The sequence below is a fragment of the Macrobrachium nipponense genome, chromosome 35, assembly GCF_015104395.2.
Source record: "Macrobrachium nipponense isolate FS-2020 chromosome 35, ASM1510439v2, whole genome shotgun sequence".
In the NCBI taxonomy this organism is placed as follows: Eukaryota; Metazoa; Arthropoda; class Malacostraca; order Decapoda; family Palaemonidae; genus Macrobrachium; species Macrobrachium nipponense.
Window position 1 is genome coordinate 52,589,545 of NC_061096.1, and position 23,882 is coordinate 52,613,426.

Genomic DNA, 23,882 nt, shown 5'->3' on the forward strand with positions numbered 1-23,882 from the left:
CAGTAAATAAGAATATTTAACATGCTGACACAAGATATAAACATATATTAATACATGCAGTCTGCATCTGCCAAACTCCTGCCAAGTTATTTCAATTGAACACCAAGATGTGATGCATCTCACTGATGAGCAATCCCTTAAAGTAATAAAATAACACAACTTTAATTTTTGAGGATCTCTTTCTAAATGTAAGAAAAAGAGGCCCTCTATTATTCAACTACAAGTTTAGCACTACATGAGCATCTTTTTCTTAAAATAGAAAAAAATGAAATAAATAGTTGCATAATACAAAGCTTTGTGAAAAGAGCACTTTGCACGGAAAAGTTTGAGTTCAGAGGACATAAGCATGTACAGTAGAGGGTAGGCAAAACTCCCATACAGGAAGGACTAGTTTTGCATACAAAGTGCACTAATGAACACTTTATCAAAAATTCTTTATATTAGACAATGTCTATCCGAAGAGGTTATCACACTGTTCAACAGAGATTTCTCTTGATGTGGCTATAGTATACAGATTCAATTTTCAACTGATCTGAATTATGTACAACACTGTACTTTATAGAAAGTAATTTTCGAGTTCATTCATTCTGTACATTAACTATGACACGTTATTATACTGCTATGAAAAGAATAAAAAAAAATAAAAAATAAAAATAAATGGCAATTCTCAGTACTAAGCTACTTTCACCTACAATCACAAATAACTACACATAAAGGGTTCAAACAAAATTTCCAAAATTCCAGTCAGGCATATCCAAATTTCACGTCATGCTTCAATGCTGAGAATGATAAACATTAAAATACGAGCGATTCCACTTTAAGTGAGTCCTGGTCAACAGCATGCTTGTGGGAGATATATAGACAAATTCTATGTAACCCTTAATGGACACTATGATTCCATACTGTTTTTGTAAAATACTGTACAGGTTTATCATCATCAGATTCAATCACTTTCCATCCTAGATCCCATTACAAAATCTAGCATTTTAAAAAAATTTACAAGGGGATTACAATTGAATTGTTTGCCTATAAAAGTAAAATTCCTAAAAAACCAGAGATATTTCATTTACATGTCAATTTCACAAGGTTTCTCCCAGTATTACTAGTATGCTTGCCCACAATTCACTAACATAGCTTTTAATGCCAAACCGGTTTCCTGTTAAAGTCCTATTTTAAAAGTAAAACAAAGCACTTCCTTTTCTGTGTTCACATACCATTCCACTGAAAAGAAATAACAAAAGTCACCTGAATCATTCACGCCAAGATCTAACACGGGATGACATGCTAGTCTCACAGTAAAGGAAATTTCACCCGTTCAACTTAGGTTCTTAGGCACAATGAAAGAGGTTGGTGATAACTGGAATACATAAATTTTTTTTATGTAAAACGAGAGCGTTTGTGTTGAGGTGAGTCCATAGTGACATCGTGCGTTGGAGACGAAGAAGGTGCTGGGCGCTTATTTCTTGCAAATTCATCACACAAAAATGCTTGTAACTCGGGCAAATGCGTAGAATTTCGACGACGTGACGATAAAGTAGGAGAACCAACTGGCTGGGGCCTCACATTGAGACCAGGCTGACCTAAAATTAAGTTTTCTAAATTAACTGCATTCAAAAATTTTATTTTCAATAGAGATAAGTCTTGAAATCTAACTACATACTATATTATACATTCCTATTTTGCTCTTTGCGAGTTCAATGCACTATCATTATAAAGCAATTTCACAAGATCAATAAGTAACACTTATTGGCTCTCACAAGACTCTGGCCAAAAGGAGCCAACTATAGTAGTTCCCAATGTGGAAAAAAAAAGCATTGTAACCGAGGTCACAAATAAATTTTCAATAACCCTACCCTTAGTACTATATCACGAGCATGACACAGAAGCACAATTCTGGAGGGATTGATTGATTGTATCGATTAAATCTGGCATCACAACACCTGGGTAATTGGAGGGAACCGCCATGGGATGAGGTCACTTTAACTAACAACTCTTGGATGTGACATGATTATATGTTCCAACTTTGATTAGATGAAACTGAAATATTTACGTCTTAGTATGAGCTTTTTTGATCTCCCAGTAATGTGTGCATTTGGGATGAGCTTCCTTAACTTCCTATCGTGACAAGTAGTAATTTTACTGACCTCTCTGCCTGGAAAATTATTGGATACCAAGTAATTTTACTATAACAATACAAAATCACTAAACTAAGAATGGTCTTCAAGAATATTCATTTTAAACATAAGGTTTAATGTTGCTGTGGAGCAAAAAATGAGCAACATGGTTTGAGCGCTGGTGTCAGGGGTGTGATTTTGTTTTACTCTTGGGCTATAGCCATCACTTTTAAAGATGAAGGCACAATACTTGAAAATTAAAAGCAATTCAAGTGCTTCCAGGCTACAAAAGACTGGTTTGGATCAATACCTCAATTGTCCTTGCTCAGTGATTGGAATGATTATCTTTCAATTCATCGAAAATCGAATACATCAACGAAAATGAAAGTTCAAAAATCCACAATAAACTACAGTACTTCTCATACACCTTTTCCTCCTAGAAAATATGCAGTGCAAAAGCCTAAATTGAAAAAATTACACCATAACTTCTCAATAAATATTACTATATTGCTATTATTACGTATAGGGCTGGCCCAAAAGGCCTGTTCTTAATGAAAATGGCAGATCTCATTTAATATAGTACTGCAATTCATTATATGATTTGATTAATAGAAAAACTAAAAATTCAGTTCCATTTTCTGTCAAGGACTTCTTTAAAATCTGGACATTCACTGCAGATATGTTTTATTAGATATTAGTGCAAATTTACTACAAACCATAAGGAAAATGAAAATCTTACAAGATACTTTTGCCTTCCCAGCTAGTATTAATACAAAATAACTGTACCATAAAAGAAAAAAGAATGTTAGTTAATGTTTATAAAGAATTCAAAGCAATCAACATACCAGATATTCCTAGTGCTTCTCTGAAAGTGGTGAGTTCTGGATCAGGATTGTGTGAATGCATATGCGCATGATGGTGTGGGCTAGGTAGCCGTGGGCTTATTCGTTCCAAGGTGATTCGTGTCCGTGGAGAGCCTCTGAAGAGAATCATTGATATGTATAAAAAAAAAAGATGCTAAGTACAGTAAAAGAAAGTATCAATCTGATGTATAAAAACACCAACCACTTCTATCATTTCTGCTCCAAGAAGAGCAGTACCTGTATTTCACAATGAAGTTTTGCAATGCTTTTTGTACTAATAATAACTTTAATCTATTCCCTTTGGTCTCTCCATACGTAACTGTTCAATATCCACAACACTGTCGTATTCATATTTATATCCTATGTCTGAGAGGCACTAACTAGTACTCCACAAATAACACTGTAGCATGGTAACATACATACTAATTGCCTAGCCTATTGCTATAAATATGATATTGTTATTGTACAATAAAGTTTCATACATACTTACCTGGCAGATATATACTTAGCTATAGACTCCGTCGTCCCCGATAGAAATTCGAATTTCGCGGCACACGCTACAGGTAGGTAGGTCAGGTGATCTACCGGCCTGCCGCTGGGTGGCAGGAATAGGAACTATTACCTTCTAAGGACAGATTTTTCTCTTCCACCTGTCTCCTGAGGGGAGGCTGGGTGGGCCATTCAATCGTATATATCTGCCAGGTAAGTATGTATGAAACTTTATTGTACAATAACAATATCATTTTCATACATTCAACTTCCCTGTCAGATATATACTTAGCTGATTGGCACCTTTGGCGGTGGGTAAGAGACAGCTAATTACTGATTAGACAGGTAAACAACATACGTTGTAGGTAATAAATAAATAAAACCTTGGTTCCTATGTGTTTAGACGAAGGGTTGACCTCCTAGCTATTGCTAGGAGTCTGCTTCGTCAAGAGCCTCAGCAGAGGATGTGACCTATGGCTAAGAGTTCTTGTAGATCTGTCAATGGGGTCTTATCCACTTACTTGACAGAATCTAATGGTTATGTCAAAGGGGTCCTATCCACTTACATGACAAAACACCTATGCCTACTGCATAATTAAGGAGCACAACACCGATCCCGATCACCTGATCCTAACACGAGGGTTTGTGCTTAATTTGAAAAGAGCTATCCCCAAACTCATTTCAAATAAACCCAAAGAAAAATAGTATTACCTTCATGTTAAAATAAAATTTTTTAACTCACTAGTTAAGGATCAGTGTCGGCTCCCTATCCCAGCAACGTATCCGTAGACACGTAACCAAGAGAGAAGGATCTCTCATAGGTCAACTTGACCTCCTTCGTGCAAAGAGAAGACAACACAGAGTTGCATCTCCCGTAAATTACAGCTAATATGTCTCTCACGACATATTGTTATGGAAAGAACAAGAATTGTTAAAAGCTCGCACTTCAAGCGCTTTTAATTCTCAGTGATGTTTGAAGGAATCATCAAGTTACTTAAGAAGTGCTTTAGAGATCACACTTTGAAATTGATCTCTTCTGGATGAAGCCTAGAGCCTGGCTTGTGCCTGGCTGGCGCCTCGCGCTTGGCTGGCGCATGTTGCTTGCCTGGCGCCTGGCTAGCGCCTTGCGCCTGCCTGGAGCCTGGCGCCTGGCTGACTTCTCCCCACTTGCTGGAGCTTCGAGCTTGTTAAAGAGTCTCGAGGAAATTGGCGATGCCCACATCGGACCCTTTTCCCGATTTATTTGCCTCTAGCGCATCTGCGCCAGGCTGGAGGCACGCTCCTTCTCCTCATCAGACCATGACAGTGTTTATTTGGACTGTCTTCCTCTGGCGTCTTTACGCCTGTTCTGGTATTTTGGCGCCTGATTGGCGCTACATTGTCCGAAAGTCCTTAACATCCACAATCGTTTATCAGGAGACTGGAGAAGGGTGGAAGAAATTCTTTCACTTTGAGCTTTTGGTCTCTCCGGTAAGGGGAGGTGATTGTAATCAGCTACATCCAGTAGACGATAGGATATCTAACCGTACGAGAGATAAGTCTTCCTCCGAGGAGGGTCCTTCTTGAATACTTCCGTGCTCACGAGATCTCTTCTTACATGTTGAAGGGGTGTCTCGTTGCAGAATCTTCCCTATCCTTGCCCGAAGGAAGGGAAGAAGCCTGGAAGTCGAAGGAGACTCCGAGCTGAAATTGGGAGTACTCCTGATTTCTAGCTCTTTATTGTATCCCTCTGAACACCTTCTGGGAAGCATTTCGAGCCGTCATCGCATACCAAAGACTCTGTAGGCAAACGTTTGAACCATTCTACTGTAGATGAAAACGTAAGTACTCTGCCTGGACAACGAAACCTCTATCTGAAAACATTGAATCAGGAATAGGGGGTTTCAGTTCTTTTGCTAGACATACTATGCTGGCAAGAACCCATTGTCTAGTCTCCATAGAATCTGATGCGAGATTCCAATGCTCAAAAAATTCACTTGTCTTCTTGGTCGTTTAGGACCCAGAGAAACAAAGAATTCCCTCATAAAAAATTTCTCAAAGAAGTTTGATGAGGAGCAGTTCCATCTTGTCGGAACATGAATCTGTGGCCACAAAAAGATCCCATTAGAAGTACATGATATCCTATCTTGTCATATAAGGTATATATCGAATAAGATCCTGAAGATCTTAATCCTCTGCTATCTCCAATTCCCTTTGTAGAGACAGAGTATAGCCTTTTACTGCGTTCTTTGATAGCAGATATATACAAAGGTGATTCTTCCCTCTGAAAGGGAAGAAAAAACCGCTATGTGGTTCACAGAGGTATCGGAAGAGGACAGTTTCCTCATTCCCTCTAGCACGATCTGCAGCAATTCTATGTCTTAGGCCATGAACTATTGTCAATCTACCTTGAAAAATCCTCTCATTTATGTCCACTTCTGGTCAGTCTGCATGCAGACAGACTCAGAGTGGAGAGGTTGTTAAGGTCCATTTAATAATAGATGCTGATAGAATATCGAGACTCTTGGAAAAAGACTTCCAAAAAACTATGCTGTGAGAAGAACGTGACCTCTGTGAATCCAACCTCTCTGAAGCCAAAATGAATGGCATAAAGTATTATCCTACTCTTCTTTTTTGACGCCCTTTATCTTAAATTCTGTAAAGAATTTATATTTATATTTATATTTAGGGGAAAAAAAAAAAGACTATAGTATCTTCCCCTTTCTATAAAATAAAGATGGCGTATATTGCTACCTCTCTTGGTTCGAGGAAAAGGAAGCATTCTATAGGAAGCCTGTTCGTCTTCTACCTTGCTAAGAGATCTATGAAGAAGACTTTCCGCAGGTTCTCACAACTCTTTCCAATAAATGTTAGACATACATTAACAGTTATTATCGTCGATCGAGAAGGTTCTCACGGACATGCAAAATCTTGCATCGAACCTCTTTTTCCAAATAGGTTCTCTTTGTTAACGCGAAACAGGAGCGAAAAAAGAGATTCTCAATGCTCTTTGCGATATGAGAGAGTCGTGGAATTGGCCTAAGTGATTAAATGGGTAACGAAATCAGGAACGAATCTTGCCGTTACCGAGCGTGCTGTCTGAGAGGCTACTGGACTCTTATGTTAATAACTCGCTAAAACGAGAAAATATCTTGGCTGGTGCTTGGCTCATTGTGCCCGGTTGGCGCTTCAGACCGGCGCTTTCTTCTAATACTCTTTATGTTATGTACCAGAACATCTGTGCCTTTATGGTACACGACATCCTTACACATGTTAATTCCGTTTTTTAGTAGGAAAAAACTCTATATACGTAGTATATTCTATTCAGGGAAACCATTTCGCCACGAAGAGAATGTTTCCCATTCCACTCATCCATCTTCTCTTGAGCAATATCTGATTCTAAAAAGGTTGTGTGCGTTTCTCGAAAGACTTGACCATACCGTAGTCTTAAAGTGAATTCTCTACTACATCCATCTTCACTAAGCATGTATTCTCAATAAGCCCATGCTTTCGTAAGCATGAGAGCATTATATAATATAATGTTCTGCTGTGTTAGAATCCTTTAATAATGTTCCCTACGGTAAACAGCATTGAAAGGTTATAATATCTTTTTTATTGAAAACTTCTTAGCAAAAGGCAGACAATATTTTATTTATGTTAGCTTAACTATCCCCTCCATTCGCGACTAAGTCCATGATTGTAGGGGGAATATACGGTTAACCATTCGATCCCGTTGGAGAGAGAGATGCAACCAACTGGTAATGACCGAGACCTGGATGGTACTGTATGGCCTTACGCTTACAATGACAGCCCTGCCGTCTCGCTCGCTGCCTGGCTGCATTCATCGTGAGTTTTGCCAGTTTACTTCATTTAATGAAGGAATATAATAAAATTATTCCCGAGCCTAAGGAAGCTCTCAATAATGCCAATTTAAGCCAAACCTTTGTTAAATACCGAAGCTGAGTAGGTATTGTCGTAACAAACTTTTTTAAGCGAAGTCCTTACCAGGAAAATCCTGTAAGGATATAGATAATTTCGTAGCGAACCACAAAGGCAACTATGGTATGCGTATATGACTTGTCATTCAGCAGTCGTATGCAGCAAGTCTTCCTTCTACATTCTTCCTCTCCGATGCGGAGAGAGAATGGAAATTTTGCCCTCCTCCGTTCTTTTCGTCAATAAACACGAATTAGCATTAGTCGAAAGAGATCGCAATGAAAACTCTCGATCGAAGAGAATCCCTCAAATTTTTATTCTCTTGGAGATAAGGCCGTATTCTACGCCTCTATTATCTGGAAGAGCCTCTAATCAATGAATGAGAGCTCGTACGAACCTTGTTCAATTTGCAAACGATTGCCACTCTTTCTGTAAATGGTTGGTTGCATTACTTTAGAAGGAGGAAGATTTTAATATCGTCTTATTAGTAATGAACTAATTTTCAATAAAAAAAGGTCGCTAAGGTCTTATAAACTGAGAGACTGCTCCCTTATTGGCTTCCAATTCCGATCTATCTTCCATTTCCTGTCCATCAAGTTGGGAGAAGAATGAGCAACCGGAGGAGAGCGCCTCCTTCCGTAGGTGAAGGGCTTTTAGCAGTACCGATTCTAACCTGACAAGGGCTACGGTCGCTTGTGCGACCATCTTGAGTCCCTGCCAGGAGAAGGGCCGATGTTGTTTCTTTTACCCTATAAGGCCCCGTCCTGACAAGGACGGTGGCACCGGCTTGTTAGCGACAACTTTCGTCCCTACCAGGAGAAGTCCTTTATATGTCGTTCTCTTTTTTTCACTGATCAATTCCTTCCCGACAGGGGCTACGATCACCTGTGCGACACCTAGAGGCCCTGTCAGGGGAAAAATTGATCTTGAGAAAAATCCCAAAGAGGAGCCTCCAAGTCCGCTTCAAATCCCGTATAACTCATCCAAATTGTATTTTGGGTTGATACAAATCCTTGCGCCTGCTTTCAGGCGCTCTAGACGCTTTACGTCCTTCGGGCTTGCAGGCGCCTTGCGTCTCCATTCGGACGCTTCAGGCGCTTTGCGCCTCGTTTCAGGCGCTCAGGCTCTTTAGGCGCTTTGTTTTCCTTTGAGGCGTTCTAGGCTCTCTAGGCGCCCTATGTTTTATATCAGGCGCTCTAGGCTCTCTAGGAGTTAAATATTCCCCTTTAGCCACTTCAGGCTTTTCAGGCGCGTTGCGCCTCATTCCTTTTACTTGAAGAGCTTTACGCCTCATTTCAGGCGCCCGAGGCGCTCCAGGGCGCCCCAGGCGCTCCAGGCGCTCCAGGCGCCCCAGGCGTTCCAGGCGCCTCAGGCGCTCAGCCTCAGGCGCCTCAGGCGCTTCAGTTCAGGCGCTTCATGTCCGAGGAGCTAGAAGCTTAAAAATTATATATGTATGTTTAATCATTAAACGAGATCCATAATTCATTCGATCAACATATATTCTTTAATATCTAATTCGTTCTTTCTCAGAATAGATATATTTTCATATAAAATGTACCGATGAGGAATTTGTTGAAATAACTCTTTCAAACCCCATGGGATAGAGCCTCCGTCTATTTGTACGGGGGACGAAACAGGATAGGGCAATGCCTCTACCGCAACTGTTATCGAAAGATCTCTCTCTGAGGTTCCGATATCTACGACGAGATTATCTTGCAATCTTCATTGAATCTACGCCGTTGAAACTTTCTTCTCCTTATCCGTCTAATAAGGGGAACCACATTACATTAGGACGCCTTTCCAATGGCGAACTTGGCAGTCCTGGGACGTTCTACAGAACCTGCCGAGGGAACGCCTGATCGGTGGGGATTCTCTGAAACCCCCCTGCGGTTGTCGACATTCCATTCTCCTCTGGGCTTCCGTGAGCTTGGAAGAGGTCTAGACCTGGGAGCGAGACAGAGCCGATCAGACGCACCCTCCATTGCAATGGGGGAACACTATATTCACTTCTTACCTTTTAAAAGCTTGCATTTGAGCTATCCATATATCTTCAATTTGCATATATAAATTTGTAGTTTCTGAGGAGTAAAAAGGTGATGAGGATGCAACAACTACTAGTACTGCTAATACTCTAACTGCTCGTTAGCACAAACGCTATTAAGCTTATAAAGTAAGCGTATCTAGTTATATGCTTTTCTGACTTCCTAAAGTAGGAAATTAGAGTTTAATATTTCCTAATAAAGTTGTAACCTTTATTACATATAATAATGAATAAATATTAATAATTCTATTGGCAAACTATGTGAGTGTCTACCGATGATTTCGGTAGTTTCACTTAGTATTTTCTTCGAAATTTCGAAGCGAAATTCATTAAAAAGTTAATAAAAGCGTATGCCGAACCAAAGACCCAGTACTTCCCTGTAAAAGACAGCCCAGAAGATCGATGGCGATGAAACACGAAAATCAAATCAGGAGGAACCGTAAACGTATGTTTACAGTCCAACGATAGAGAAAAATCTGTCCTTAGAAGGTAATAGTTCCTATTCCTGCCACCCAGCGGCAGGCCGGTAGATCACCTGACCTACCTACCTGTAGCGTGTGCCGCGAAATTCGAATTTCTATCGGGGACGACGGAGTCTATAGCTAAGTATATATCTGCCAGGGAAGTTGAATGTATGAAATAAAATTGTTTTTACCACCAATTCATGTCACTACAGGAAAACTTAACTTCTAAAATATACTTCTATACTCCCACACAGTAGATTTCATTTGTATTGCTTTCAGTTGGATTGGACACCCATTCCCCTCATTTTTTTCAGGATTTATAAATAAGTGTCAATCTTTGAGTACAAGGTGACAAATATACACAACTTCAGTAGCTACCATAAAGGATTTTTTTTTTTGCATAAAATTAGATATAATTATGATAAAGGATGCAAGAAATCTGCCTGCGTGAGAAAGTCTTAACATATATCTTGAAGATATGGAAATTTTTCTATTACACAAATCCAAGTAGGCAGTCCCTGCTTATCAGCAGCATTAGTTGATTGCATTTTGGTTTAACAACGCTTGGCCAACGGTAAGTAGTTTCTCTGTGTTGGTAGGCAATTGATTAATGTCATTTTATTTGGTTTTATGATAAATATATGTCAATTTAATATGACAGGAAGGGGGAGTGCTACTGTCTCGCTTATACTATTCTGTAGGTCTTACCTGTACAGTAGATAATTTTAAACTGATCTAATTTTACCTGTACTCTCAATGAACTGTGAATGTGCCATTCTAAAACATACACATAACTAAGTTGTATTAGTCTAAATGAAAAACACTTCATGAAAAGCAATTTCAGAACAAAGAGAAAAAGACAGATTAAAGTTCTTAAAAATGAGGTTGAGAAGAGAAGACTTCTAAAATAAATTGGTAGGAAGGGGGAAATAGAGAAATAGTACATAGGTAATCTTCATATATTCCAATATTTTTACGTCAACCATTTCTTTCTTTTTTTAAGGGTAATATACTAAGCTCATTTTAAATTAAATTACAGAAACTTTAATTCCACTTAAGTTACTCTAATACTTAGGGAGCATGATTAAGGTCATATTTGGTGAACAACAGTGCCAAACTTAAGCAAAAATTCACCTTGTGTGAGGGGGTCTGGAAACTAACCTCACGTAAGTTTGGGTATGACTGTGTACCCTGGCTGTAAAATTGTGATTGTCATGATTTTCAAAACATATTTTACTTTTCCATGGAATTTAACAGCTGTAAAATAGTGAGTCATGATTTTCCAAACATTTTACTTTTCCAAGGAATTTAACAAACTTTAAATTATTACTATGATTTCTTGAACAAGCAGGATTAATCTTTGTAATATGACTCCTGCAAATCTCAAAATAACTTCCGATGTTCATAGAAGCTGACCTCCATTATGATAATGCACTAACAATAAGCAATTCCTGCATCACATACAACAAACAAAACCTACTGAAGCTCCAATTTTTAAGTATAGTTTTAACAGCATTCGATGTTACCCAACATTTCCTAACATACAAAATCCTGGAGTGCACACACACACAAAAGCACTAAAAGCTATGCCGTAATTCAGCAACTCAAATCTTTCAGAGTACAAGTAGATATCTAACCTGAGATGTGATGTCTTGGGTGGTGGCGATTTTCCAGCAAGAAAAGCTATTAATTCTTCACGGCGAAAATGCCTTCTTCTTCTGGCCCAATTTAAAACTTCCCTTGTGCGTCGCTGGTAGCCAGCTTGAACTCCTAACTCACCACTCCGTCGCAGGTGTTCTACAGAATCTGAAGTTTATAAAACTTTTAGTATATCATGTATTGCACCCGCATACCCATTAATTCCTCTTACATGACTTTGCTGTCTCAAACAAACTACTAGATTTTACCTATGACTATGTATTTAGTGTCTTTCTTTACAGAAAATCTGAAAGGATATCTTTAAAGAAATATTAATAAGAAATTATACAATATAGTACAGCAACATAATCACCTTTATATAGCGCTGTTATATGGCCTGCAGCAGTCTGGAAAGGGACCCACATTGAATTTTGACTATCTGCTGCACCTACAAAATAGAAAAAACACACACATTTTAAGTAATTGGGATTTTTCATTAGTATATATACAAAAGTATACAATAGAGGGCCTTCTATGTAGAAGTATTGCTAAGTGGTTAACATGATAAAAAGTTCTGGTTTGTATACCCCAGAAAAAAATTTATTATATACTTAAATTACTTTAAAATTTTATTTGTTCCTATTGCCTTTTGCAAAGCAAGAGACTCACTCCTTAAGTAGGAGATTCCCTTGAGAGAGAGAGAGAGAGAGAGAGAGAGAGAGAGAGAGAGAGAGAGAGAGAGATACTAATGTAATATTTCAAATGTAACATTTTAAGCATTTAAAGGCATACATGAAGAAATGTTTAAAATTTGTTAACAAAGAATAATCAATCAGTACAAGTAAGCAGGTGTTAATTGTTCCATTATATTAAATAAAAGATTTTATTTTTTTTTAATTGTGGAAACCCCACCAAGGCCCACCCCTGACCAACCTAGGAACAAGATGTTTTTTTTTTATAACTTGTTCTACTTTACAACAAATTATGAAGCAAGTTACCAAGCAATTGTTTTTAGTTTAAATATAAACCGAAAACATCACTTATAATGTGGTTAATCAACAAATCAATAACCACACGTTACCGCAGTCCTTCAATACAATTCTGTATTCTATCTATTCAATTATAAACAATTATTTTTTTTTTACTTTTCAAACCTTTTAGAATTTTCTTAAAAAAAAGCACCCCAAATGTCATGTTCCTACTAAAGAAAGTGAGCAAAGGAGGACAATAACAGCTGTATCTTCTCACAGTGTGGCACAGGGATGCCTGAGTGGTACAGCACTACACCTGAGGGAGGGTTAAGTATATCTTAGTTTAAACAGACCACTGACCTGACTAACAGCTCTCCTAGGGCTGGCCCGAAGGATTACATATTTTTATGTGGCTAGGAACCAATTGGTTACTTAGCATCAGGACCTACAGCTTGTTGGTAGAGTGAGGAGGCAAACTTGCAACCACTGAATTGGTAGGCAAGCAAATAAACCACTCATCCAACAAGGAACTCTGAGGGAGGTTGTTTGTGGCACAAGTTGACTAATATGACTGATGAGGTCAGAATACTGTTTAGTTCTGATTGAGACTGGAAAGTTTCTCCAAAACACAATGGCTAGGCTTTGTGAGCTATCATGTGGACTGGAGGACTTTCTTCATTGCTAGATGAACTGTACATCTGCTTAAACAAAAAACTATATATTTATATATATATATAGTATATATATATAATATATATAGATATATATATATATATATATAGTATATATATATATATATATAAAAAGTGCCTTGGCCACCACCTTCTGGCACAATAGTACTACTACAGAGACACTGCTAGCATTGCAAGGCTCACACCAGGCACCAACACATTCAGCTCTCCAATAACAATACCAGAGGGAAGAAACTAAACAAGTCTCAAATTTTTCATCAGACACTGAAGGGTTCAGAGTTTTCACTATTTCAGGAACATTGAGAATGAGAGGGACCCCAGCATGAAGCTCCCAAGGTAAGGAAGACTGCTCAAAGCACCTCTGAATATGGAACTCTAATGAGGAAAAGAATTCAAAACTTTTTAGTCATAATACATACTCTGATCATCTATAACAACACTTAATAGGTGACAGCCAACTTTCCCAATGCATGTTATTTGGGGACCTCCTGATGAAACCAGACATCTCCTAAGCAGTCATATGAAAAAGACTTCTCACAGGAGTGAGGGGTTTAAAATGACAAATTGACTCATGGTACCTCAAAATGTGCAGGTAACAAATTGGACTGGACAATGGGGAATCTCTCTGGATGCCTTCCGACTGTGCAATTAAAGACCTTTACCACAAATTACAGAACTCCTTGTCACTTTTCTGAGATGAAGTAGTAATTCAAATCATTGTCAATTACTTTGCCTGAGTATGTGTAGGTGTTGGCAGTGGGGAAAAGCTTCGGCTTTCCATAATGCCCTATCACAATGGCAGCTTATATGCAATTGTTCTTACATACATATATATATGATTGGTTTAAGGTCAAGCCATTACAGTGACCACTGACCTTGTAAATACCTGATGCTGTCCATATGTCAAAAAAAGTGAGGTTTGATAGTACAGGTAAAATATGATACCACAAATTTCATGTATATGTATATGTATATATATATATATGTATGTATAAATGCCACGAAGGAAAAATAAACAAAGGAGTCTGCAAGATCTTTCGGCTTAAAAGCCCTTTACTGAAGCAGATACTGACAAAAATACGAGATAAGACAATACAAGAAGGTTCGTATAACTGACAGATAGGGATTATAAAAGGATTAGTGCCTAGAATCCGACACACCTGGAAGATAAGAAACCTTCCCAAACAAGCATAAACAAAGGGTGCAATTAAAGGTTTAAGACAATCATCTCAGATACAATCTCCAGACAATTAAAGGATTATAGTGAACACTATACGGAACCTGGTAAACAAAACCATATTCACAAAACATGACAGACATACATTACAATAAAATTTTTAATAACTCTAAGGCAACTGATTTTTATTTAAGTCAGTAATTATATATTTGAGGTCATTCTTAAACATGTTACAGATACAAGGGTCTAAATGAAAAAGGCCACGACTAACATTGAAATTACAATGAAAAGTAGTTGTATAAAGCAGATTCTAAAAGAGTTTCGTGATAAGACATCTCTTGACCGTGCAATTACTGAACTGTCAATCCAATTAATTCGGTGGTTGTTTTCACTTAAATGAATAAATAATGCATTAGATTTTTGCCCAGTTTTTACAGAGTATTTATGCTGGCTTAGCCTTACTTCTAAGCCCTTGCTCGACTGTCCGAGATAGAATGAGGGACAATCCATACATGGAATTTTATATATTATGTTGTTGCTTTCTCTGGGGCCATTTTTTATTAACATTCTTTTTAGTGTGTTATTATAGGAAGAAACAAGGTTGACATTAAAAGCTTTTAACAATGGTTTAATGGTTTCAAATCCGTTAAAATAAGGCAAACTGAGAATTGTTCTTAGAATTTTCTTTCTGTGTGTTGTTTTTAGTATAAAACTTTTTTTGGGCTTTATTGTCTAATATATGTGAAGGATAGCATAAATCTTTCCCTATTTTTCTTATGTATTCAAATTCTTGATCCAAATATTGTGGACTGACAATTCGCAATGCTCGTAAAAACATAGAGGAAAAAATTGATATTTTTATATTAAGATGGTGGCCTGAGAAGAAATGAACATAAGTTAAGTTGTTAGTCGGTTTCCTATAAATATGTTATTGTTAGTATACAATAAGGTTTTGTACATACTTACCTGGCAGATATATACTTAGCTATACGTCTCTGACGTCACGACAGAATTCAAAATCGCGGCACACGCGACAGGTATGTCAGGTGGGATCTACCTTACCCGCGCTGGGTGGCGGATGTAAGAACCAATCTCCCTTTCCAGCCAGAATTTTTCCTTCCACCGGTCTCCTGAGGGGAGGCTGGGCGGGCCATCAATCGTATATATCTGCCAGGTAAGTATGTACAAAACCTTATTGTATACTAACAATAACATTTTTGTACATGAACTTTCCTGTCAGATATATACTTAGCTGATTGACACCCTTGGTGGAGGGAAAGAGACAGCAATATAAATATGGAAAAAAGGGGAAAACAACACTAGTTGTAGGATGTAAAAACAACCTTGGTTCTTACCTGTTTAGGCAGAAGACTTCGTAGTTACTGTCTATGAGTCTGCGTTGCCTTAAGAGCTTCAGCGAGGGCGTGACCTACAGCTGACAGACTCTTTGGGTCTATCAAAGGATTTGGTTGTCCGCTTACTTGATAGAATCCGAGCAGGATCTGTCAACGGGGATTCGCCCCACTTATATGACAGAACCTAACCACTATCATTGCAAGGAGCTCAAACATACACCGATCACCTAACCAATCTAATCATTGTTAGCACTACGAAATGAAAAAACATGCCTACCCGCATGTTCTTTCAAACAACCAAAAACTTACAACCTAACAAGGGGAAAAAATATATACTATAAGGATATGTCTCAGCTCCCTGCCCCAGCACCGAATCCGCCGATACGTACGGGCCTAACCCGAAGCACTTTTCATACGTAATTTTGACGTCTCTCAGATAGTGGTTTGCAAAGACTGAGTTGCAACGCCAGAATGTTGCCTTCATAATATTACTCAGGGATATGTTTTTGTTAAAAGTCAATGACGTGGGCAATAGCTCTTACCTCATGAGCTTGACCTTAAGAACTTTGTATTGACTTTCCTCACATATCGCATGCGCTTCTTTCACCAGGCTTCTGATAAAGAAAGAAAGCGCATTCTTCGAAAGTGTCCTCCTTGGATCTCTTACAGAGCACCAAAGGTTGACATCATTGCCCTTAAGTTTTTTCTTTCTCTGTAGATAGAATTTCAAACTTCTTACTGGGCAAAGAGACCTCTCTGCTTCCTCGCCTACTAATGCAGACAATCCTTGTACTTCAAAGCTCCTAGGCCAAGGATTTGAGGGGTTCTCGTTCTTGGCTAAGAACGAAGGAAGGAATGAACAGATAGCTGCATCTCCTCTGAATCCCACATTTCCTTCTAGTGCATGGAGTTCACTAACCCTTTTTGCGGAAGCCAATGCCATGAGGAAAATTGTCTTCTTCGTGAGGTCTCTAAACGATGCAGACTGAGGCGGTTCGAACTTATTGGACCTCAGGTAACGTAGCACTACATCCAGATTCCAACTCGGAACCCCTGGAGAAAACTTGCTTGGATGTTTCTAAACTCATCTTTATTAGATCATGAAGGTCCTTATCTTCTGAAATGTTTAAGTTTCTGTGCCTAAACACTGCAGATAGCATGCTACGATAGCCTTTAATGGTTGATACCGCCAATCCACTTTCTTCCCTAAGGAAAAGTAAGAAGTCTGCTATTTGTGTCACAGAGGTACTGGAAGAGGAAAGTGATGTTCCTACACCATCGCCGAAAGACGTCCCACTTCGATTGGTAGACTCTAAGGGTAGAAGGCCTTCTTGCTGCTGCGATAGCCGTTGCAACTCTTGCCGAAAAGCCTCTCGTTCTGACCAAACTTTTGACAGTCTGAAGCCAGTCAGATCTAGAGCGGGGGAGGTTTTTTGTGATACCTCTCGAAGTGGGGTTGTCTGAGCAGATCGATCCTCTGTGGTAATGTTCTCGGAAGATCTACTAACCATTCCAGACCTCTGTGAAAAACCATACTTGTGAGGGGCCAGAACGGGGCTACAGCGTCATCCTTGCTGCCTCCGATTCTGCAAATTTCTTTAGAGTCTCTCCCAGTATCTTGGAATGGAGGAAAAGCATACGTGTCTAGACCCTCATCCAATCTAGTAGGAACGCGTCTATCGACACTGCCCTCGGGTCCGATGTCGGAGAGCAGTAGTTGGCTATCCTCATATTCTTGGCTGTGGGGCGAAGAGGTCTATATGAGGTTTGCCCCAAAGCTTCCACAGGTCCTGGCAAACATCTTCGTGCAGAGTCCACTCTGCCGCAGGACTTGATCTTTCCTGCTTAGGAGGTCTGCTCTGACGTTCTTTTCTCCCTGTACGAAACCTGGTAAGGAGACAAATCTTCCTTTTTTCTGCCCAAAGCAGAAGTTCTTTTGCTGTCTGTACAGGGAGAAAGAGTGAGTCCCCCTTGCTTCCTGATGTAAGCCAGGGCCGTGGTGTTGTCCGAGTTGATCTGAACTGTTGAAGCTAGGACGTGGGGCTCGAAAGCTTTCAAAGCTAGCCAAACCGCCATCAGCTCCTTCTTGTTGATGTGCCAGGTCACCTGTTCCTTGTTCCAGGTGCCTGACACTTCTCTTGAGCCGAGCGTCGCTCCCCAACCTGTTTCCGAGGCGTCGGAATACAACACTTGGTTGGGGTTCGGAATGTGAAGGGACATCCCTTCTGACAAACTTGAGAGGGTTGGCCCACCAAGAGAGGTCCTTCTTGATTTCCTTTGAAATCTCGAAGGAGAACTCTAGGTTTTGTGAACGACACCTCCAGTTTCGATGGAGAAAGAACTGGAGAGGTCTGAGGTGCAACCTTCCTAGAGAAAGGAATTGCTCCAACGAGGAGAGTGTCCCCAACAAACTCATCCACTCCCTCGCTGTGAGACTTCTTTCTCTAGGAAGGCTTTGACTTTCTCTGACCCTCGGGCTATCCGTTTCTGGAGACGGAAAAGCCCGAAAATCCAGAGAAGCCATCCGAATCCCCAGATAGATACGATCTTGACTGGGGATCAACTGAGACTTTTGAAAAGTTCACCAAAAGTCCCAGAGAACTTGCCATGAAAAGGGTCTTTTGTAGGTCCTCCAAACATCTTTCCTGAGACTTGGCTCTGATCAGACCAGTCGTCCAAGTAAAGGGACACTCTGACTCCCTCCAAATGTAGCCATCTTGCTACATTTTTCATTAGGCCTGTAAAGACCTGAGGGGCTGTTGAAAGGCCGAAGCACAAGGCCCTGAACTGGAATATCCTTCCTCCCATCATGAACCTGAGGTATTCCTTGACGAAGGATGGATAGGCACATGGCGAGTAAGCGTCCTGCAGATCACTTATGTGGACACCATCCGAGTCCCCTGGCCGAAGGGCCGGCCAACACTGAGGGTATGTCCGTCTCCATGGCGAATCTTCCTCTTTTCTACAAAGAAAGTTCAGGGCGCTTACATCCAGAACCGGTCTCCATCCTCCTGAGGCTTTTGGAACTAGAAAAAGGCGGTTGTAAAAGCACCCGCTGAGCAAGGGTCGCTCACTAGCTCTATAGCCTCTTTCTCGAACATTTGTTCCACTGCTTGTGGTTTAAAGCAAGGCTCATGATGGGATCCCTGTACCTGGCCACCAACTCCCTCGGAGTCGTTGTCAACGGTGGTCTTTCCGTAAAAGGAATCAGATATCCTTTCCTTATTATAGAGAGGGACCAGTTGTCCGCTCCTCTCTTTGTCCAGGCTTCCGAGAATCTTAGAAGTCTGGCACCTACTGGTGTTTGGAGGACTACTTCCCTACCCTTCTTTTAGCCTCCCCAGACAGGAGCGTGAGAAGGATCTACCTCTCTTGAAAGTTCTATTACCTCTCGAGGTAATAGGGCTCTAGAAGGGGGCCCCCTCGAAAGGGCTCTGTCTAGCTGGAGTCCTCCTTCGTACGTTTTCGTCTGGAAGGGTTCTTAGGCTTCCGTGCCGACTGTGCGAGCATGTCCTGAGTCGCCTTCGCAGAGATAGATCCTGAGATGTCCTGGATTATCTTCTTTGGGAAAAAGCAGAGGCGAGAGCTGCGAATACAGGAGAGAGGCTCTTTGGGCATGCGAAACAGACTTCGTCAGAAAAGAGCAGAAGACTGATCTCTTCTTAAGGATCCCTGCTCCAAAGAGGGAGGCTATTTCGCTCGATCCATCTCTAACTGCTTTGTCAATGCACGTTAGAACACTGTTTAGATCTTCTGGCGAAATAGCATCCGGGTTCTGAGTCTTCTTAGCCAAGACCCCCAAAGACCAGTCAAGGAAGTTGAAGACTTCCAAGACTCCTAAACATTCCCTTCAGCAGGTGGTCAAGCTCGTTCATAGCCCAGGTCGTTTTAGCTGACAAAAGAGCCGAGCGTCGTGCTGCATTCCACCAGAGAAGAGAAGTCCGCATCCGCGATGAAGGAAGACCCAGACCTAAGGGTTTCTCCCTAGACTCGTACCAAAATCCGAGTCTGCCCGTAAGCTTGGAAGGAGGGAAAGAAAACACAGTTTTCCCTTTCTCTTCCTTGAAAGCAGCCAATCACCAACACCTCTCAAAGCCTCTTCATTGAGATGGTTGGCTTTCACCTACTTACACAAGAGGAAACTTTCGTCTTCTTCGAAGTCGAGAATAAAGAGAGAGGAGACGGAGAGGAGCTGACGGGAGTAAGGGAGTCTCCAAACTCTTGAAGAAGTAGATCTGTAAGGATCTTGTAGGACGAAACTGACGAGTCCTTCACCAAATCCTCTTCTGAAGGTTCAACTTCATCCACTGAAGAACCCTCCGCTTCTTTACGAGTGCAGTTAGCCTTCTCTAAAGAAATGCGCCTGTCCAGAGAGTGTCTAGTAGTAGGGGACTGGCGCCTATCAGGGGAAGCCAAAGTTTCTGCGAGAGCTCCTCTCGAATGAGTCCTTCCTACTCTGATGAGTGCGTGCTCTTTGCTCCTTAATCCTACTCCTAGAATTCCGGGCTTCCAAGGGGGAGCGCCTGCTAGGAGAGGAGAGCCTACTATGCTCAAGGCGCTTCTCAGGCTCCATGCGCCTGTTCAAAGGAGAGCGGCTGCCAGGCGAGCTGCGCCTACCATGAGGCGAACGCCTACTAGGCTCTTGGCGCCTACTTACAGGAGAGCGAAGGTCTGGAGAAGGTCGCTTACTAGGAGACCGGCGTCTACCATGCTCCACAAACTTCGCACCCGACTTGTGTGTCTCTTCAAAAGGTAGTCTCCCAGAAGAGACATATCTTTCAGGCTCTACGCGCCTGTCCTGAATCGAGCGGCTAAAAGTAGAGCCGCGCTTATCAGGGAAAACGCCTATCAGGAGAAAAGCGCCTATTCCATACCGCCACCACGCTTGGGAGCGGGAGAGCGTCTACTTGGGGAGGGGGTAGCGCCTACTCCTAGGCTCAAGGGCGCCTAACATACGGCGAGATCCCTTGCCCTCTAGACGAATCCATCAAAGAGGTAGGCTCTCCTTATTTCCGGGGAATCGAAGGATCCTTCGTAAAAAGAGCGCGAGGACGAGGCTGTATCGCCTGTCTTTAGACGAACGCCTACTAGTCGCTAGATCCCTTCCTACTGGAGAGATGTAGTCCACCAGGAGAAAGCTTCTTGGGCGATTGATGCCTGGAAGACAACACCAATGCGCCTGCTGCGGGAAGAAGCGCCTCCTTCCATCCGCTGATAAAGGAGAGAGAACCGACTCTGATGAGACGGTAAGACAGGTGAAGGAATCCTAGACTTCTTACAGGGAGAGAGACGTCTTTCCGACGCGTTCCTCCTGCCAAGGAGCCCGCCAGTGCCGAAATCTGCGCTTGCAGTCCCGCAAGAATTCGAGCTGGAGATCTTGTAAAATCTCCACCGGAGAAGAGGCTCGAAGCTACTATGAGGCGAGAACTCCCTGCTCCTCCTGGGTTTCTTGATCTCTACTTCCTTGGCGTCTTCTGGAAAAACTTCCGGGCTGGAAGGAAAGGAGCCAGCGCCTTCCAGGCTCTCTTCAGCGGTCGTGAAGAATCCGAGGCGCTACATCCTCTTCTAGGTGAAGGTGAGGAAGACGAAGAGAAGCATTGGCGCAATACCTCCTTCTTCGCGCGAACAAGGGCATGCTGGGTACGAGCATCAGGATCTACCAGAGGGGACGCCTGATCGGTGGGAGTTCTCCCTAACCTTTCCTGCGGCTTTTGACTTTCCTCCTCCACTGGGACTGGGAGTCTGGAAGAGGTCTAGGCCTGGAAGCATTAAGGAGCCGATCAGACGCACCCTCCACTGCACTGGGGTCACTGCACAATTCACCTTCACTACTCTTACCTTGCAACGAACGGATCTTCTTTTCCATGCTAAGGATCGTGGCTCTCATGGTTGCCACTTCCGTAGTCGTATCCTTAGGTTCGATGCAGGGCGCAGGAGCTGAAACTGGAGAAGGTTCTAATGCTACAACAGGATTTTCTTCTAACTCGCTAATACGAGACTTACTAGAACTCTAGAAGAAGCCTTTCTCACCCTGTCTTCTCTAACTTCCTCAAGTAGGAAGAAAGAGCCTTCCATTCACCCTCATCCAACTTCTCACCACAACATTACACGGGTATCAAAAGAACATTCTTTACCTCTACATTTAAAAGCAAAACTGTGTGAGGATCTACCGTAGCTTTCGGTAGTCTCACCTTGCATTCATCCATAGCGCACACTCTAAACATAGAAGATTTCTTAACCTCTAACTCAGACATCTCGAAATCAAAGAAAAATCCAAATCAATATCCAAAAACAATCCACAAATGCGTATGCCAAGCCAACAAGATCAGGTACTTCACCGAAAGTCAGTCCAAATAAATCCACGGCAACGAGAAATGAATAAAGCTGTCAGGAGGTAACAACCACAGGTGTAGTCGTCACCTGGCGACAGAAAAATTCTGGCTGGAAAGGGAGATTGGTTCTTACTACATCCGCCACCCAGCGGCGGGTAAGGTAGATCACCTGACCTACCTGTCGCGTGTGCCGCGAGTTTTGAATTCTGTCGTGACGTCAGAGACGTATAGCTAAGTATATATCTGACAGGAAAGTTCATGTACAAAAACTGAATTTACATTGAAATGGTTCTCTATGTATCAAAACGTCTAAGAAAGGGAGGCAATTGTCTTTTTCTAATTCTAGAGTAAACTTAATCGATGGTACCTGGTTATTTAATTTAGAGAGTAAATCATTTACATCAATACCGACAGGAAGAACAGCTAAACAATCATCAACGTAACGATACCACTTTACAGGAATATGAATGATATTAGGTAAGTAGCGTTTTTCGAAGAATTCCATATACAGGTTTGAGAGCAATGGTGATAAAGGATTTCCCATTGCCATGCCAAAAATTTGTTGATAAAATTCACCATTGAATATAAACTTACAATCACAAATGCACAAACTCGTGAGTGAAATAATGTGACTTATAGGTAGAGGTAATTCATGCTGAGTTAGTTCATTGCTAAGATATTCTAAAATAGAGTCTATAGGGACTTTAGTAAAAAGAGAACATACGTCAAAACTAACGAATCTATCAGTAGGGCAAAGAGCAATTTTGTATAATTTATCAACTAAATCTAGAGAATTATATATATGAGAATCGGAGATGGTTCCAAGTAACGGGGACAAGATCTTAGTGATATATTTCGAGAGTTTATATGAAATTGAACCAACAGTACTGATAATAGGCCGCACAAAGAAAATAACCCTATGCGGCCTATTATCAGTACTGTTGGTTCAATTTCATATAAACTCTCGAAATATATCACTAAGATCTTGTCCCCGTTACTTGGAACCATCTCCGATTCTCATATATATAATTCTCTAGATTTAGTTGATAAATTATACAAAATTGCTCTTTGCCCTACTGATAGATTCGTTAGTTTTGACGTATGTTCTCTTTTTACTAAAGTCCCTATAGACTCTATTTTAGAATATCTTAGCAATGAACTAACTCAGCATGAATTACCTCTACCTATAAGTCACATTATTTCACTCACGAGTTTGTGCATTTGTGATTGTAAGTTTATATTCAATGGTGAATTTTATCAACAAATTTTTGGCATGGCAATGGGAAATCCTTTATCACCATTGCTCTCAAACCTGTATATGGAATTCTTCGAAAAACGCTACTTACCTAATATCATTCATATTCCTGTAAAGTGGTATCGTTACGTTGATGATTGTTTAGCTGTTCTTCCTGTCGGTATTGATGTAAATGATTTACTCTCTAAATTAACATAACCATGGTACCATCGATTAAGTTTACTCTAGAATTAGAAAAAGACAATTGCCTCCCTTTCTTAGACGTTTTGATACATAGAGAACCATTTCAATGTAAATTCAGTATTTATAGGAAACCGACTAACAACTTAACTTATGTTCATTTCTTCTCAGGAGGCCACCATCTTAATATAAAAATATCAATTTTTTCCTCTATGTTTTTACGAGCATTGCGAATTGTCAGTCCACAATATTTGGATCAAGAATTTGAATACATAAGAAAAAAATAGGGAAAGATTTATGCTATCCTTCACATATATTAGACATTTGTTATAATAAAGCCCACAAAAAGTTTTATACTAAAACAACACACATGAAAATTCTAAGAACATTCTGTTT

The 23,882-nt window shown here is 40.7% G+C and overlaps 1 protein-coding gene across 1 annotated transcript in view; it reads right to left on the reverse strand.

Moving 5' to 3' along the window:
- Positions 1-705: 705 nt before the first annotated feature.
- LOC135208771 (HUWE1-associated protein modifying stress responses-like) overlaps positions 706-23,882 on the reverse strand; it is a 32,932-nt gene continuing 9,755 nt past the window's right edge. Inside the window, exons 2-5 of the mRNA XM_064241286.1 lie at positions 11,898-11,972; positions 11,524-11,692; positions 2,960-3,093; positions 706-1,580 (exon numbers count right to left, since the gene is read on the reverse strand). Of these exons, the coding sequence (XP_064097356.1) occupies positions 1,378-1,580; positions 2,960-3,093; positions 11,524-11,692; positions 11,898-11,972 (581 nt within the window). The 3' untranslated portion in view covers positions 706-1,377. The remainder of the gene's footprint in view (positions 1,581-2,959; positions 3,094-11,523; positions 11,693-11,897; positions 11,973-23,882) is intronic.